Raw genomic sequence first — 20,381 nt, 5'->3', positions numbered from 1 at the left:
TTTCAGTAATGCCAGTGATTACCGAATCAGCGATCACAAGGAATGTATTGTTTTTAAAATCAGACTCTGAATCATCCGTAATCATCTCATCTAAATTATCTTCAGAACGTCTTTTGGGTTTTCTCTTTCGAATGTCCGGAAACTTTGGCGGGATGTTCAATTGAATAGCAACTGTTTTGCATTCGTTTAAAATTATTTCCCATTGGTTCCTGATCAACTTTAAATCAGCTAATAAGGCATCTAGATGTCGGACCTCAACATCTATGGTAGCGTCTCTAGCTTGGAGGACGTTTCTTTCATTAATGGTAGTCAGTATCTTGAACCAAATTGAGGACAGCAAGATACATTCGAATTGATGAGAATGCCGGTAACATCTCCGCATGCTTGCGCAGTCAAGTTTGGCTTTTGTCTGAAAGACTATGAAAAGAGCTCGGTACATTTTTTTTGAGGATGTCCCATTGTTGTGGACTGCTTTTTGTACAACTCCGAAGAAAGTAATTGCAGGCGTACAACATTCTGCAGCATCAACACCACATAAATTGAGACTGTGGGTTGCACAAGGCGAGTAATCAGCATTCGAGTTTTTTTTTGAGAATGTGACGTTGTGCTCCGTTGTAAGCTCCTTTCATATTGACGTCGTTATCATACCCTTGTGCACGGCAATCTCTTAATGGGATTTCATGTTTACCTAGAGTATGGCAAATTAAATCAGCGATTTCCTGACCAGTTTTTAGTTAAATCCACGAAAGCCATTGAATATACCTGGAATTTCGATTATCCGCACAACTAATTTTAGGTCGTTTTAAAGTATTGGTGCTTAACAGATGACATAGTAGGCAATAAAAGCATTGCTACTGGCACTCCACACTAACCAGTCACGCTCCCCTTTCTATCCATTTGGCAATATTCTGTTTAACGAGGTTGGAAATGCCTCGTCATGACAATCACGTGAAAAAATAACAGGACACTTTTCATGACCTCGACGAATTATTTTGTTGACTTCTTCAGATCGAAAAAACTCATTATTCACGGTACCGATATCGAAGTCGTTTAAATAATCTGGACTTTGATACAGAGTTGGTGGTATTGTTGGAAGACTTTTTGAAGATGAACCTTCATCAGTGTCACCACGAAAACTTTACTATTTCGAATTCATGTAAACATACATTTTTGTTTCATGTTTTTCTTGTCTCCTCAGGCCCAGGCAAAAAATCATTATCAATATTCGTTGCTTTTGAAATTCGGCTTAAAATTTGCACATGGAACAATTAAAGACTCTCCTGAATTAAAAAAAAAAATGCCTTAGTACCTCTAAATCGCTGGTCCCCTGAGAAACACATATTGGTTTGATGTTTTTATTGTCTCCTCAGGCCCAGGCAGAAAATCATTATCAATATTCGTTGCTTTTGAAATTCGGCTTAAAATTTGCACATGGAACAACTAAAGACTCTCATGAATTAAAAAAAATGCCTTATTACCTCTAAATCGCTGGCCCCTGAGAAAGACATTTTTGTTTGATGTTTCTATTGTCTCCTCAGGCCCAGGTAAAAAATCATTATCAATATTATAAATTTTCACATGGAACAACTAAAGACTCTCCTAAATTAAAAAAAAAATGTCTTAGTACCTCTAAATCGCGGGCCCCCTGAGAAACCCCGGGGCCGGGGGAATCCCCCCCCCCCTCTCAATGGGCCTGCTCACCATTAAACAAACAAACATAAGTACTGAAAAATTGTTGAACGTTTTCAAACCCTGTATTTAGCACAAATAAAAGTTAACCAAGAATTCGATGCAGGCAACCGGATATCAATTATAAATTGTTTCACCTTGCCCGAGTAGCAACGGAACCTTCTGCTTAAATGTTCTCCCACTTTGATCGTTCGACTGTTCGAGTCCTTCCATGAAATGTGCCGAATCTGCGTCCTCTTGATGGCACCATGAGCCGAACATCTGTAGCATCTACTCTTGTCTCAGCTTTCGAACAGTGCATTCCAAATTACATGACTTTCATGACATTGCATCAGCATTTCCATGGAAGCACCCTTTGCAATGCTAAATGGAAAAGTCGTAATTACTATTCCAATTGACCTTCCGGATTACGGAACTGCAGAAACTATTTTAATGCATGGTCTGATCCGGCGGGGAATCGCTGCCCGTAGAGTTACTTGTGAAAATGTGTATTGCACTTACTAGTAAGCCAATAGTTCTTCTCTGGTTTACCATTCGATCAGCTTTAGTAGGAAGCTACCCTCTCCTGTCCATCGACCTCCTGTGACATACCTACAGCATATCCAGTCGCATTTGTATCCAGAATAAAAGCCGCTCCTGAAATCAGATATACCAACATTTGGGCAGTGAAAAATGGTCCCTGAAGGCTTGGAAAGGCTTCCTGTGCTATTTTATCCATCCAAATGCTTTATTTTTCCTATAAAGGCAATAGGCTACTTCGGAAAAGTTTGCCACAAACCGGCGGTAATATGTGCACAGGCCAAGGAAACATCTTAGTTCATGCAGGTTCTGTTGTCTGTATAAGGAACATAAGCATTACACATATGTACTATAAGGTATTCTATGTAGTTTGGCCTTAAATTGTATTTGACAGGCGCGTTTAGGTGGTAACGGTGGATATTTGCATAGTGTTAGTTAGGATTAAGTTTAAGATCATTCCAGTGTGGGAACATTGTTATACATAATATCCAAAGCTTGCTGTTAACTGAGTATACTGTCCACAGCTTTCTGTTAGATTAACATAAACATATCCGTAAGTTCTATTTTAACATTTTCTACATTTTCAAAAAGCTTTGTCAAATTTTAAATAAATAGCGTGTTCCTCTGAGTGTTCGTTCATTTGGTTTACGAACGTTCACTCAAGAGGTAAGAAATAATTAAATAGCGCACGCTGGTAATATATGGAAGACGGGCAATGCAAAGTTGGCCTCTTACATATATGTCAGTGTATACATTTATATGTGTGTGTAAAACATTTACTAAGACGAACAGCGTAAAGTTGGTCTCTAGTATTTGTTGTTGGATAGGCAAGCATTTACTTAGACGAACAGCGAAAAGTATTTGTTGTTAGATAGGAATGTAATAATATATTAGGCGAACAGCGAAAAGCTGGTCACTAATATTTTTATACTCAGTTGAGCAGAGCTCACAGAGTATATTAACTTTGATTGTATAACGGTTGGTTGTATGTATAAAGGAATCGAGATAGATAGAGACTTCCATATATCAAAATCATCAGTATCGAAAAAAAATTTGATTGAGCCATATCCGTCCGCCCGTCCGTCCGTTAACACGATAACTTCAGTAAATTTTGAGGTATCTTCATGAAATTTGGTACGTAGGTTGCGGGGCATTCATCTCAGATCACTATTTAAAACGAACGATATCGGACTATAACCACGCCCACTTTTTTGATATCGAAAATTTCGAAAAATTTGAAAAAGTGCGATAATTCATTACCAAAGTCGGATAAAGCGATAAATCTTTGTAGGTGAGTTGCACGTATGATGCAGAATAGAAAATTTGTAAAATTTTGTACAATGGGCGTGGCACCGCCCACTTTTAAAAGAAGGTAATTTAGAAGTTTTGCAAGCTGTAATTTGGCAGTCGTTGAAGATAGCATGATGAAATTTGGTAGGAACGTTACTGTTATTTCTATATGTATGCTTAATAAAAATTTGCAAAATCGGAGAACGACCACGCCCACTTAAAAAAAAATGTTTTAAAGTCAAATTAAAAAAAAAGTTAATACCTTTACAGTATATAAGTAAATTATGTCAACATTCAACTCCAGTAATGATATGGAGCAAGAAAATACAAAAATAAAAGAAATTTTCAAAATGGGCGCGGCTCCGCCCTTTTTCATTTAATTTGTTTAGGATACGTTTAATGCCATAAGTCGAACAAAAATTTACCAATCCTTGTGAAATTTGGTAGGGGCTAAGATTCTAGGACGGTAACGGGTTTCTGCGAAGAAGGGCGAAATCGGTTGAAGACACGCCCAGTTTTTATACACAGTCGACCGTCTGTCCTTCCTTCGGCCGCTAACACGATAAATTGAGCAAAATCGATATATCTTTACTAAACTCAGTTCACGTAATTATCTGAACTCCCTTTGCATTGGTATAAAAAAATGGCCTAAATCCGACTATGACCACGCCCACTTTTTCGATATCGAAAATTACGAAAAATTAAAAAAAAATGCCATAATTCTATACCAAATATGAAAAAAGGGATAAAACCTGGTGATTGGATTGCTTTATAGACGCAAAATATAACTATAGAAAAAAACTTTGTAAAATGGGTGTGGCACCTTCCATATTAAGTAAAATAAAATGAAAAAGTTCTGCAGGGCGAGACCAAAAGCCCTTGAAATCTTGGCAGGAATACTGTTCGTGGTATTACATATATAAATAAATTAACGGTACCCGACAGATGATGGTTCGGGTCACCCTGGTCCACATTTTGGTCGATATCTCGAAAACGCCTTCAGATATACAACTACCACCACTCCATTTTAAAACCCTCATTAATAACATTAATTTGATACCCATATCATACAAACACATTATAGAATCACCCCTGGTCCACCTTTATGGCGATATCTCGAAAAGGCGTCCACCTATAGAACTAAGGCCCACTCCCTTTTAAAATACTCATTATAACCTTTCGTTTGATACCCATATTGTACCAACGCATTCTAGAGTCAAACCTGGTCCACCTTTATAACGATATCCCGAAAAGGCATCCACCTATAGAACTAAGGCCCAATCCCTTTTAAAATTCTCATTAACACCTTTCAGTTGATACCCATATCGAACAAACAAATTCTAGCGTCACCCCTGGTCCACCTTTATGGCGATATCTCGAAAAGGCGTCCACCTATAGAACTAAGGCCCACTCCCTTTTAAAATACTCATTAACACCTTTCATTTGATACTCATAATGTACAAACGCATTCTAGAGTCACCCTGGTCCACCTTTATGGCGATATCTCGAAACGGCGTCCACCTATAGAACTAAGGCCCACTCCCTTTTAAAATACTCTTTAACAACTTTCATTTGATACCCATACTGTACAAACGCATAATAGAGTTACCCCTGGTCCACCTTTATGGCGATATCTCGAAAAGGCGTCCACCTATAGAATTAAGGCCCCCTCCCTTTTAAAATACTCACTAACACCTTTCATTTGATACCCATATCGTACAAACACATTCTATAGTCACCCCTGGTCCACCTTTATGGCTATATCTCGAAAAGGTGTCCACCTGTAGAACTAAGGCACACTCCATTTTAAAATACTCATTAACACCTTTCATTTGAATCACATATCGTACAAACACATTCTAGAGTCACCCCTGGTCCACATTTATGGCGATATCCCGAAAACGCGTCCAATTATAGAACTAAGGCCAACTCCCTTTTCAAACACTCATTAACACCTTTCATTTGATACCCATTTCGCACTAACATATTCTATAGTCACCCCTGGTCCACATTTATGGCGATATCTCGAAAAAGCGTCCACCTATAGAACTAAGGCCAACTGCCTTTTAAAATACTCATTAACACCTTTCATTAGATTTCCATATGGTACACACACATACTAGAGTCACCCCTGGTCCACCTTTATGGCGATATCACGAAAAGGCGTCCACCTACAGAACTAAGGCCCACTGCCTTTTAAAATATTCATTAACACCTTTCATTTGATTCCCGTATCGTACATACACATTCTAGAGTCAGCCCTGGTCCACCTTTATGGCGATATCTCGAAAATTCGTCCATCTATAGAACTAAGGCCCACTCCTTTTTAAAATACTCATTAACACCTTTCATTTGATTCCCATATCGTCAAAAATATTCTAGAGTCACCCCTGGTTCACCTTTATGGCGATATCTAGAAAAGGCGTCCACCTATAGAACTAAGGTCAACTCCCTTTTAAAATACTCATTAACACCTTTCATTTGATACCCATATCGTACAAACACATTCTATAGTCACCCCTGGTCCACCTTTATGGCTATATCTCGAAAAGGTGTCCACCTGTAGAACTAAGGCACACTCCCTTTTAAAATACTCATTAACACCTTTCATTTGATACCCATTTCGCACTAACACATACTAGAGTCACCCCTGGTCCACCTTTATGGCGATATCACGAAAAGGCGTCCACCTATAGAACTAAGGCCAACTCCCTTTTAAAATACTCATTAACACCTTTCATTTGATACCCATATCGTACAAACACATTCTAGAGTCACCCCTGGTCCACCTTTATGGCGATATCTCGAAAACGCGTCCACTTATAGAACTAAGGCCAACTCCCTTTTAAAATACTCATTAACACCTTTCATTTGATACCCATATCGTACAAACACATTCTAGAGTCACCCCTGGTCCACCTTTATGGCGATATCTCGAAAACGCGTCCACTTATAGAACTAAGGCCAACTCCCTTTTCAAACACTCATTAACACCTTTCATTTGATACCCATTTCGCACTAACATATTCTATAGTCACCCCTGGTCCACCTTTATGGCGATATCTCGAAAAAGCGTCCACCTATAGAACTAAGGCCAACTACGTTTTAAAATACTCATTAACACCTTTCATTTGATACCCATATCGTACAAACACATTCTATAGTCACCCCTGGTCCACCTTTATGGCTATATCTCGAAAAGGTGTCCACCTGTAGAACTAAGGCACACTCCCTTTTAAAATACTCATTAACACCTTTCATTTGATACCCATATCGTACAAACACATACTAGAGTCACCCCTGGTCCACCTTTATGGCGATATCACGAAAAGGCGTCCACCTATAGAACTAAGGCCAACTCCCTTTTAAAATACTCATTAACACCTTTCATTTGATACCCATATCGTACAAACACATTCTAGAGTCACCCCTGGTCCACCTTTATGGCGATATCTCGAAAACGCGTCCACTTATAGAACTAAGGCCAACTCCCTTTTCAAACACTCATTAACACCTTTCATTTGATACCCATTTCGCACTAACATATTCTATAGTCACCCCTGGTCCACCTTTATGGCGATATCTCGAAAAAGCGTCCACCTATAGAACTAAGGCCAACTACGTTTTAAAATACTCATTAACACCTTTCATTAGATTTCCATATCGTACACACACATACTAGAGTCACCCCTGGTCCACCTTTATGGCGATATCACGAAAAGGCGTCCACCTATAGAACTAAGGCCCACTGCCTTTTAAAATATTATTTAACACCTTTCATTTGATACCCATATCATACATACACATTCTAGAGTCACCCCTGGTCCACCTTTATGGCGATATCTCAAAAAAGCGGCCACCTATAGAACTAAGGCCCACTGCCTTTTAAAATACTCATTAACACCTTTCATTTGATACCCATATCGTACAAACACATTCTAGAGTCACCCCTGGTTCACCCTTATGGCGATATTTAGAAAAGGGGTCCACCTATAGAACTAAGGCCAACTCCCTTTTAAAATACTCATTAACACCTTTCATTTGATACCCATATCGTACAAACACATTCTATAGTCACCCCTGGTCCACCTTTATGGCTATATCTCGAAAAGGTGTCGACCTGTAGAACTAAGGCACACTCCCTTTTAAAATACTCATTAACACCTTTCAATTGATTCCCATATCGTACAAACACATTATAGATTCATCCTTGGTCCACCTTTATGGCGATATCTCGAAAAGGCGTCTTCCTATAGAACTCAGCCCTACTCCCTTATAAATTACTCCTTAAAACCTTTCATTTCATACCCATATCGTACAAACACATTCTTTAGTCACCCCTGGCCCACCTTTATGGCGATATCTCCAAAAAGCGTCCACCTATAAAACTAAGGCCCACTGTCTTTTAAAATACTCATTAATACCTTTCAGTTGATCCCCATATCGTACACACACATTCTAGAGTTACCCCTGGTCCACCTTTAAGGCGATATCTCGAAACGGCGTCCACCTATAGAACTAAGGCACACTCCCTTTTAAAATACCCATTAACTCCTTTCACTAGATTCCCATATCGTACAAACAAATTCTAGAGTCACCCCTGGTCCACTTTTATGGCGATATCTCGAAAAGGCGTCCACCTATAGAACTAAGGTCCACTCTTTTAAAATACCCATATCGTACAAACACATTCTAGAGTCACCTCAGGTCCACCTTTATGGCGATATCTCGAAAAAGCGCCCACCTATAGAATTAAGGCCAAATGCCTTTTAAAATACTCATTAACACCTTTCATTTGATACCCATAACGTACAAACACATTCTAGAGTCACCCCTGGTCCACCTTTAAGGCGATATCTCGAAAAAGCGTCCACCTATAGAACTAAGGCACACTCCCTTTTAAAATACCCATTAACTCCTTTCATTATATTCCCATATCGTACAAACACAATCTAGAGTCACCTCTGGCCCACCTTTATGGCGATATCTCGAAAAAGCTTCCACCTATAGAATTAAGGCCAACTGCCTTTTAAAATACTCATTAACACCCTTCATTTGATACCCATATCGTACAAACATAATCTAGAGTCACCTCTGGTCCACCTTTATGGCGATATCTCGCAAAAGCGTCCACCTATAGAACTAAGGCCAACTGCCTTTTAAAATACTCATTAACACCTTTCATTTGATTCCCATATCGTACAAGCACATTCTAGAGTCACCCCTGGTCCACATTTTGGTCGCTTTCACATATAAAACTAAGGGCCATACCGTTTTAAAACCCTCATTAATACCTTTAATTTGATACCCATATCGTACAAACACATTCTAAAGTCACGCCTGGTCCACCTTTATGGCGATATCTCGAAAAGGCGTCCACCTATAGAACTAAGGCACACTCCCATTTAAGATACTCATTAACACCTTTCATTTGATTCCCATATCGTACACACACATTCTAGATCCACCCCTGGTCCACCGTTATGGCGATATCTCAAAAAGGCGTCCACCTATAGAACTAAGGTTCACTCCATTTTAAAATACTCATTAACACCTTTCATTTGATACCCATATCGTACAAACACATTCTAGAGTCACCCCTGGTCCACCTTTATGGCGCTATCTCGAAAAGGCGTCCACCTATAGAACTACGGCCCACTCCCTCTTAAAATACTCATTAACACCTTTCATTTGATACCCATATCGTACAAACAAATTCTAGAGTCACCCCTGGTCCACCTTTATGGCGATATCTCGAAAAGGCGTCCACCTACAGAACTAAGGCCCACTCCCTTTTAAGATACTCATTATCATATCTTATTTGATACCCATATCGTACAAACACATTCTAGAGTCACCCCTGGCCCACCTTCATGGCGATATCTCGAAAAGGCGTCCACCTATAGAACTACGGCCCACTTCCTTTTAAAATACTCATTAACACCTTTCATTTTATACTCATATCGTACAAACAAATTCTAGAGTCACCCCTGGTCCACCTTTATGGCGATATCTCGAAAAGGCGTCCCCCTACAGAACTAAGGCCCACTCCCTTTTAAGATACTCATTATCATATCTTATTTGATACCCATATCGTACAAACACAATCTAGAGTCACCCCTGGTCCACATTTACGGCGATATCTCGAAAAGGTGTATACCTATATAACTAATTTGGTAACTGTGTTTGATACATCTACACCTATGCTCGCTTCCATAACTGTTCAGTTCTCCCTCTGAAATCGTCTCTAAGATTTCAGCAACAGACCTTCTCAATGCCACAAACAACGCATTGACTCTACATTCAGTATTCTAGCAGTACACTGCTGATGTTTTCGCAAATTACAGCTTAAAGCCCATATTATGTATGTCACCGTGATTTTTTGCGCCATAGTCACTCACTTTCACCCAGAATTTGTATTTTATAAGCTCTTACATATTAGCGTTCGTCCTTTTACGTAGTCACTATGTATTCACTGCGACTGTCATGCACATTACGTAGCCAATACATATACAAGAAGCATTCTATTGAAAAATATAAGCAATTTCGTCGTTGTGGATCAGAAACCCGTGTACAATGGATTTTCTGCTTTTGGATTTCCGTTACTGAGGCTAAAATCAGTCTTTTAACACCTCTGCTGACATTTTGGACCACCAGCCGACACCTGTTGGGAACTATTTTAGTTTACTTTTAGTTTAGTTGAAAATATAGCCTGGTGTCATGTAAGGGAACAGTGCAAGCACAACATACCCTATATATGTTGAGGTGGACTCTGGTTCAGCCAAAGTGACTAGTGACTCCATAGGCAGTTGGCTCCCCTCGGCTGTAATACGGGGTCTGTGGAGATTGTGGATAAGATTTGAGGCTACTTGTAAATTTCTTGGTTAAACGGCTGTGTTGGTATATGGCGAATCTCATCAAAGTGCTTTAATTATGCTGCTTGGTGTTAGGGGTCATAAGGAGACTTCCTTTGTTTTATTGGTTTGTGAGTTTTCAACGACATTTTACTATCCCTATCGTAAGTAATTAAGATGCAATTTTTGTAGCATACCCCTTAAAGCTAAGATTATTTCCAAACGTTACTCCTAACACCTGAAAGACGTGATTGTTCAATAATGGCGTCATCTGTTCCTCTATATAATTTATATGGCCTAAGTATTGGGTAGATAATTATTTATACTTGAAACTATTCATCTTTGGAGGGACCAAAGCCTGTTGCGATTGTTATGAAGTCGACAGTTTAATTCACCTGGATTTGGAAGTTTCATTCTTAAACAAGGTCGTCGCAGTGTGGAATAAGCGTGCTCGCCTAAGGTTCTATACTCAAACAATGTTGTTTAAATAATGTCCCTACTTAGAAGTGGTTTAGCAAACACTCTGAGTTTATTTCTTCCATGAAGACCTTCTCATCAAAACATCACCTGCCCTGATGCGCTCAATAATACCTATTTGCGGGAAAAGTTAAAAAAAAATGGTGTGTTACACCTAGTGATTATTATTAAAAGAATCTAGAATAAAATTATTATTTTGGTCCGACTGTATAATTCGAACGGAATGGACTTGTATTGTGTGGCTCCGGTAAATTCGCGTTTAAAAGTGGCAAAAAGCCATTGATCGGCGTAAAATTAACCAAGAGCGAGGTAGATATTCAAATAGTAAAGGGGAATTAAAAAAATATTAGTTTGAAAATAACAAAATTTTATCATTTTAATTGCGAAACATTGAATTGCAAAAATAAATAACTGTGAGAAAAAAGACTAAAATTAAACAAATTTTAACGCATACAAGCATAAACAAACGGACAAGTCGCTAAAATCGAAACACAAAAATGAGTGGGTGTGCGAAGTGCTATCGCTCCATTAGAGGAGAGAGTGGTATGCGATGTGAAGGAGTGTGCAATAAGGTTTACCATTTGAGCCTTGCATGTGGGGGGTAGACGAATAGAGTGTAAAGATTTTTGATGAAAAAAAATGGCACGCTTCATGTGCGATGAGTGCGTAACATATATACAGAATGTAGACTTGGTGCTGCAAGAAATGCAAATGAGTGTAAAAAAAAATAACTCAATATTAAAAAAAAAATATTAAATGATTATAAACATGAATTTGAAGATGTGATGTTAAAAAGCCAAAATGAAATAAAAGCTCTATTGGAAGCTGTAGAGAGTCCGTACACACAGCGAGTGGCAGCAATGGAAAGATCGCAAAAGCTGTTTGAAAAGAAAGTTGTTGAAATAAAAATCTTGTATGATAATGATTGAAGAAGTAGAAAATAAAACAGAGACAATCGGAAAAGACAACGAAAAGATGCACAGTGAAATAAAGAAAAAAGGCAGTAGAAATATACAAAAGGATTTGTCATATGCAGAAGCTATAAAAATGGTAACAAGAAAGCTGAAGTTCCACAATTAAAAAGGGATGTAGCGATAATAGTGAAACCAAAATCAAAACAAAATGTTGAATAAACAAAAAAAGACTTAAATAGCAAAGTAGACCCAACAAATTTAAAAATATCGAATATAGCATCAAAAATCAATGGTGTAATGGTAATTCACAGTGAAAATACTGATGAGCGTGATAAAGTAAAAACAGCAATTGAAAGCAATATTGGGAATGAATACGTAATCAAGGTGCCAGACATAATTCGACCGAGCTTTATAGTGAGAGGAGTAAATTATCAAGGTGACAATAATGCGCTGATTGATACAATAAGAAAACAAAATACTCAAGTTAGCGAAAGTTCGTTAAAAGTTGTAAAGAAAATTGAAAGAAAACGGGGTAATACAGTGGTTTTGGGTATAATTATACAAACTGAAAAAGATGACTTTTCAAAGATACTTGCTGCGGAACGAATAAATGTCGGCTGGGAAAGATGTAAAGTGTTTGACGCGATAGATATACTAAGATGCTATAAGTGTAAAGGTTTTAACCACAAATCTGCGGAATGCAAGAATGAAGAAGCCTGTCACAAGTGCCATGGGAACCATAATTCAAAAACATGTAATCAAAATCCAATAAAAAATGTTTGAATTGTATAAGAGCAAAGGATAAATTAAACCTACCATTAGACATAGACCATGATACGTTTGACAAATTGTGTCCATGCTATGTAAATAAGCTGCAAACTAGAAAGAACAAGCTCGGGCATTAACAATTCAAAACGGTGAAGAAAAGAAGCAACTTAATACCTGAAACAATGAATTAAAATGCATATACCTAAATACAAATAGAATAATAGCCAACAAGAACGAAGTTGAAAGAATGGTTGAAGAAGAAAAACCTAGTATTGTTTTATGTGCGGAGACCCATACAACAGAGAATATAAATGAGTCTGAATTAAGTATTATTAGTTTTAATCATATTAGATGTGATTCACATAGCCGACATACAGGTGGTGTCTTAATATATCTACATAAATCGATTAAATTTAAAATTGTATATAATAACAGTATAAACAATAACCTATGGTGTATTGTGATAAAAATACTAGGTGGAGCGATGAAATGGCAAATTGGTTTAGTATATCACTCTCCTAATACAAGTGATTCTGAATTCATACAATATATCGGTGACATACTTGACGAATATTACAGTGAAAATGAAAATAACATCATAATTGGTGACTTTAACATAAACATAAATACACAGTCAACGTATTCCAACCAACTAACTCATACATTCGCGACAGCATCAATGAATCAGTTAATTGAATTCAATATAAGAATAACAAAAATAGACCTGCTTTTTAGTAACAATGATAAAATAGAAATAAAAGATCTAGAAGAACAACGTATATCCGACCATGAAACGATCTGTTTCAAACTGCCTGTGCAAAAAAAAAAAAAAACATAAAATGAGAATATATGAAAATCGCCGGTGTTGGGATAAATATACAAAGGAGAATCTAATAACTCTCCTAAGAAATTACAATTTCGTGGAACATACCAGCTGTGATATTGGACTTAGAGTACAAACCATTAATAATATCTTATGTGATGTAATGGAAACGCTACGAGAAAAGAGTGCAAATAAAAATAATAAGTAAATAGTATGATCATGAGCTTACAGAGCTTAACAAATTAAAGTACGAGCTTTCCAAGATAGCCAAGAGAACCAACGAATGGTATAATTATACTAAACGGGAATATAAAAAACTGATCAAAATAAAAAAAGAAGCAATATATGGAAAATAAAATTATGGCAAATTGTAATAATCAAAAGAAAATGTGGAAATGTCTTAACGCGATAAATTTAAACAACGAGACATCTCAAATAAGACGGATTATTATAGATAACATAACAATTGAAGAAGATCAAGTCGTTTAAACCATACTTCTTTGGAAGCATAACGCGATAAATTTAAACAACGAAACATCTCAAATAAGACGGATTATTATAAATAACATAACAATTGAAGAAGATCAAGTCCTTAAACCAGTACTTCTTTGGAAGCATAAAAGAAATATGTAATACTATAGAAGCAATTATACCAGAAAATGCACCGGAAGATATAAATAGAGAATTAATGAATATTAAACCTATAAACGTTGAACAAATTATGCGCATAACAGCTGCTTTGAAAAATAAATATGGAGGAAAAAAACTGATAACTGAAGGTGTATGTAAAGATAGTATGGAGTATCTGGGTTTCGTGTATACATCCATAATTAATGAAAGCTTTAGATACGGGATCTTTCCGTCATGTTGGAAAACTGCGACGGTTGTACCAGTTGAAAAAGTGAAAGGCACAGAAAAACCAGAAGAAATACGACCTATTATTACGATAATAGAGAAAGTCGACAAAGACCAGCTTCTCGAGTATTTAAACAAATATGAAATTATCATAAGTGAACAATCAGGTTTCAGATCCAAACACTCCTGTGAAACCGCTCTAAACCTGGTTGTAGCAGAATGGAAGGAAGGAATGTCAAACAAGTTAGTGACAGTCTCAGTGTTCCTAGACCTAAAAAGGGCAATTGAGACTATTGACAGGGTAATACTACTGAGGAAGCTACATAACATAGGAGTACGTAATAAAACCGTGGAGTGGTTTAAAAGCAACCTTACTGGAAGGAAGCAGAAAACCATAATTAGAAATAAAATTCCCCCTGAAATTGATATTGAGATAGGGCTACCACAAGGATCTGTACTTGCAGCAATACTATTCTTCATATACATAAATGATATTAAAAACTGTCTGAGCCATTGCAAGATTAGGCTTTTTGCAGATGATACACTATTGACTGTAAGCTGTGCATCGGAGAGAGAAGCTATGTCCAAGATGCAAGAGGACTTAGACGCAATATATAAGTGGTTGTGTCAAAACAGGCTTAAAATAAATATTGACATGAAATTTATGATATTAAAGAGGAAATCTTCCGTAGAAGAAAATACGTCGCTGAAAATAGCAAATTGTACGATTCATAAAGTAAATGTAATGAAATACCTAGGAATAATAATTGATGAGAAACTAAAGTTTAACGAGCACCTCAAATATACAGAAGCTAAAATATCAAAAAAATCGGATTCATGATTTGAACCTGCAAACATGTGAGCAAATATTATAAAATAATGGTATATAGCTCCATTATAGAACCTCACTTCATATATTGCCCTACACTTTTATTCACATTAGCGGACTCGAATATATAAAAACTCCAGGTGAAGCAAAATAAAGCAATGCGGTTTATGCTTAAGAAACGTTACGATACACCAATACATGAAATGCTTGAAAGCCTAAATTGGCTAAGTGTAAAACAACTCATCGTATAATATACTTTAAAATTTATACATAAATAAATATAAATATATATAAATATAAATATAAATATATACAACAACGTGGTTCACGATTACCAAACAAGAAACAATGACTTTAAGAAACTACTGTATAATTACTGCAAAGCACTACCCTTTAGATAATGATAGATAGGTCTACAAGACTGTATAAAATAAATAAATAAATAAATCCGATTTACACAATCCCGACACGACCAAATCGCAACAATTCATGTTCCCGACAGGGCCAAATCCCGATCATTTCTAATCCCAAAACGGCCAAATCCGGATATAAAATTCCGACGAAAATCCAAAAATGGGAAATCACACATGATGCCATAAAATATACACAAGCTAAGCATTGTTTTATTCTTTTAAACATATCTGCACCACAACACTTACCCGATCCAACCCCGGCTACGCCATCCATAGAAGTTTTGCACTGAACACCTTTGTGGGTAGGCGGCCTTCGGCCGATTTTGAAAAAAATATCCCTTGACCGATGCAAAACAGAGATGCGATCAACAGAATTCCTGAGCAGAACTTCTTTCTGTGTAGCCAGCCTTCGTCCGCGTTTAAAAAAAAAACCTTTAGCCGATCCAACACCGATAATAACGAAATTTGGTCAATTTGTTTGGATTTGGACTTATCGGGATTTCGCTAGTCGGTATATTGTGTTATGGGGATATTGCCTTGTACAGATTTTGTTTTGTCGGAATTTTTTATGTCTGAATTGCGTCCTGTCGGGATTTCTGGAAATCGTCAGAATTATATATTGCCAGAATTCTGAAAGTCGGAACTATGAGATGCAACCTTTTGACTTGTTATTACTCAAAATTTCTTTTTTAAATAAAACAAAAACTAGTAAGGGCGGGAATGCATTCGGCCAGGCATGCTAAACGAACGAAACGATATCATTTCGTTACGATAATCAACACTAATAAACGAAACGAAGTCACTTCATGTACCGAGCTAACTAATAATGTGTTAAGATTCCAAAGTTCATAAATTCTTAACAATTAGCTATATGAGATATATATTATGTATACGAGCGATCTTAACGATATTTTCAGACAGCAAAACATGCCTTATATGTGAGCGTCCAGAAGAAATCACGCGAAATCTCTTATCTGTAAAATCGGTGTATGGTATATATAGTATATATACGACCGATCTGAACGATTTCTTCAGACAATAACTTATGACATATGTATGTGTGAGCATTAAGCTTCTAACTGTTAAAACGAGGAATGAATTAAGTTAATCTACCCGTTATTATGCATGTACAGTGCACGGACTTTTAAAAAGAGAATGTTGGTAGATGAAAATTAAAATAGTGGTAGAAGTTGGTAGATTTTTTTTCCAAGAAAACAATAGCTACAAAACAATTCATAGTTTATTGTAAATCCCTTTTATAATCCCTTTTTATAAAAAATCCCTTTTTTCTGAGTACGCTATGATTCTCGAGTTCAGCCACTGTTTCGAAACGACTCTTGAGATTTTAGAAGTATTAACTAGGCATACTTAACAACATGAGCTCTTATGGTACTCAAGCCCAAATATTTGTTGGGTATATTCGACGCCATTTCGAACGAACGCAAATAACTGATAACTAGATAACCTGCCAGATCGGCCGCTTAAGCTCAGCTTAAACTTCAGTTAAAGTAGACTGAAAAACTGCAGAATAAGTTTAGGCGTAGTTTAACTGACAAACTGAGTTGAACTTGTACTGAAAAACCGGGCTTTAATGTTATTTGGGTGTGCCGGTGTAATGATCGCAGTATTTGGTTTCAGTGCGAATATATTGAAATGTTAGTACATTTTTGGGCTTTTGTGGTAGAAGTGGTAGCATATGAAAATGGGCTAAAAAGTTGGTAGATCTACCAATAAAGTGGTAAAGTCCGTGCATTGTGTATGTACATACATCTGGATGTTGCTATTTCGTTTGCTTGTGACTGTTGTTGTTATGCAGGACTTACTTACTAGCGGGATAGTGATGTGTCTAACTTACTTATTTCCACCGCAATATATATTGTTGGGTAATTATTATTTTATTATTATTATAGATACAACTTGGCGTTCCTCATCATTATTAGGAGCAATGCCATTATGACGAATGCCAGACTATGATCGAATATCACACCCAGTAGTTGATACTTTCAAAAACCTTTTGGAAAGCTTTTGACAAGTCGGGTATCCTTGGTGTGATTTTTAATTGAGTTCGTCGTTTATAAATTAATCATGAAAATGTTATTTTAAAAGTTTTTGAAATAAAGTTTATAAATCGCATTGTGTATGTACATACATCTGGATGTTGCTATTACGTTTACTTGTGACTGTTGTTGTTATGCAGGACTTACTTACTAGCGGGATAGTGATGTGTCTAACTTACTTATTTCCACCGCAATATATATTGTTGGGTAATTATTATTTTATTATTATTATAGATACAACTTGGCGTTCCTCATCATTATTAGGAGCAATGCCATTATGACGAATGCCAGACTATGATCGAATATCACACCCAGTAGTTGATACTTTCAAAAACCTTTTGGAAAGCTTTTGACAAGTCGGGTATCCTTGGTGTGATTTTTAATTGAGTTCTTCGTTTATAAATTAATCATGAAAATGTTATTTTAAAAGTCTTTGAAATAAAGTTTATAAATCGCATTTACTTACGATAAAAGTTTGGGCAGTTTCCTAGTTGGCACTGAAGTAATTAATTGTCCCCATACTAAGGTACCAATACCGAAGAAAATGCACCATAACCATTGATCAAGGGATAATGCTTTAGTGGAAAATGCCATTTTTCCATATTGAATAATCAGCACCTATAAAATTAATAGGATATATACTTATGCAACTACTGTTTAAAAAGCAGTTATGAACTAACCTGTGAAATCATTGTAAAAATCCATATGGTGTAAAATATGGGATTTGTGAACAAACCCTCTATTACGTTTCTCTGACCATGTATTTTTCTTGCATTAATCTCATTGAACAACGTCATCATTACGAATGTATTAAAAATTATAGTAAAATGTTGTGTCGGCCCTGCACCAAGATCTTGTCCACGACCTGACTCAATATCGAGTAGCCAGTCACCTTAAATATATGGTAAATTGACAAGTATTAATATTTATGTTCGCAAGTTCTATGGTGTGTTCAGCTATACTTAATTTTTAGGATTTCATAAGCTTAAAATCAGTAAATATTAACTGTTATTGAAATATTTTTATTGTTTTTGTTGTTTTAAGGAAAAGCTGAAGAATAGAAACATTTTAAAACATTGAATTAATTTATTAATGTGAAAGTATGCAAAACTTTGCAATTTTTTTACAATGAATAACACTAAATTAAATTGAAAATATTTTCTTTCCGAGACATATCTCAAGTTTTAGGTATAGTCGAGTATCTTCATTCTTGGAATTTCGAATACGCCCCAAATTTCGAGAACAGGTACCAAAATCCCTTTCTTCATAAGCGAAGTCAAATAGTGGCATATAACTTTCCATCTATTTATTCTCCAATGATTTTTCAAAAGAATACATTTTTGTGCTTCTAACGATGAACAAATGTTCGTAACATCTGAGAAATAGTACAAAATAATCAAAAAACTTGAATTTTTGCATATTGAGTGACCGTTTTATTCAAATTCAAAAAGAGAATGCAGGGTGAAAAATCAAGTAGCAGTTTATATATTCCCTGCAGTCAAAAGCCAAATTAGTCAGCGAACATTCTAGTTCATTGACTAGAATTTTGTGGCGTTATTCATACTAGTTAGTGTATGAGTAGTTGACTGACTAGAATTGTGTGGCGTTCATCATACTAGTCAGCTTTTGAGTAGTTCATTGACTATAATTTTGTGGTGTGATTCATACTAGTTAATGTATGAGTAGTTAACTGAATATAATTTTGTGGCGTTCATCATACTAGTCAGCTTTTGAATAGTTCATTGTTTTAATTTTGTGGTGTGATTCATACTAGTTAGTGTATGAATAGTTAACTGACTAGAATTTCATGGCATTCATCATACTAGTCAGTTTTAGAATAGTTTATTGAATATACCTTGTGATGTTATTCATACTAGTTAGTATTTGAATGATTTAATCGACTCGATTTTTTTCCCAGACGGAATACCTATGCCGATGCCAAAACACCTTGACCATGAGGGCATTTGCAGACTCGCACATTTTTTCTACTTATCGTTAAAAGCACTTGCCATTCCAAAATAACGGAGAATAGCGAAGATAAACCCCCTACAAAAAACCAGAAACCCAACCAGTATCTACCGATATTATCCCTTTAGTCAGTAACTCATTTAAACGAAATTCTTCGGTTATCCAGACTTCCGTAAAGTGCATATCACTACTGAACTCCATTAACACCCATCATAGGACGGTGCTGGTGCTGCTTGGCCTGTCAACCGCGACTGGCTCGTTCAAAAGCTTTTGATACGGTCACCCACGGAACGTTAATGGAAGACTTAGAAGTACCCCACTTCCCCCAAGTCTGATCGGCAAGCATCGGTGCAATTCAGGAAAGTAATATCAAACCAGAGAATTATTATACAAGGGGTGCCACTTTTGATTAACTTCTTCATATCACCACCAGAAGGAGCCACTATCGCTTCTTGCGCCGATGACTGCAAAATAATGGCCACAGGTCCAGGCCCACAGATCGATGAGCTTTTCAACAGAATAAGCTACCTCCCTGATCTCTCCTTTTTTTTCGCCTCGCGAAACCTGGCATTATCACCGACTTAATCCTCCTTAAAGCCTGAAGAGGTACTTATATACATCAAGAGCCTCCAGATACAAAATTAGGCTGAAAGGTCTTGCGCAATAGATCTGCACAAAGCTAGCAGTGCTTCCAGACCTATTAATAATAACAATAATAATAATCCTCCGCGACCTTCTTTACAACATGGACGTCCCAAATGCCGACCATTGTGAACATCTACGACGATGGCACTACCTTACCGGTTGTCTTATACCCTAAAATATTGGGAATGACGTTCGATGAGGATCTACATGCAGCCGAAATTGTACCGAAAACCGTAACAGTCGTAATAAAATCCTCAAATCTGTTGCCGTCAACACTTGG

The 20,381-nt window shown here is 36.7% G+C and overlaps 1 protein-coding gene across 10 annotated transcripts in view; it reads right to left on the bottom strand.

Annotated features, from left to right (window-relative positions):
* The window catches only part of LOC137234572 (plasma membrane calcium-transporting ATPase 2-like), a 2,440,841-nt gene that overhangs the window by 856,048 nt on the left and 1,564,412 nt on the right, over window positions 1–20,381 (bottom strand). For all 10 annotated transcript variants that reach the window (XM_067758033.1, XM_067758039.1, XM_067758029.1 and 7 more), the window contains 2 exons: window positions 18,169–18,380; window positions 17,955–18,106 (listed from right to left, as the gene is read on the bottom strand). In XM_067758033.1, coding sequence (XP_067614134.1) covers window positions 17,955–18,106; window positions 18,169–18,380 — 364 coding nt within the window. The remainder of the gene's footprint in view (window positions 1–17,954; window positions 18,107–18,168; window positions 18,381–20,381) is intronic.

This window comes from Eurosta solidaginis, chromosome X (assembly GCF_040869045.1).
Source record: "Eurosta solidaginis isolate ZX-2024a chromosome X, ASM4086904v1, whole genome shotgun sequence".
Taxonomy (NCBI): Eukaryota; Metazoa; Arthropoda; class Insecta; order Diptera; family Tephritidae; genus Eurosta; species Eurosta solidaginis.
The sequence above is the reverse complement of the archived record's forward strand: the minus strand, read 5'-3'. Positions and strand labels throughout refer to the sequence as shown.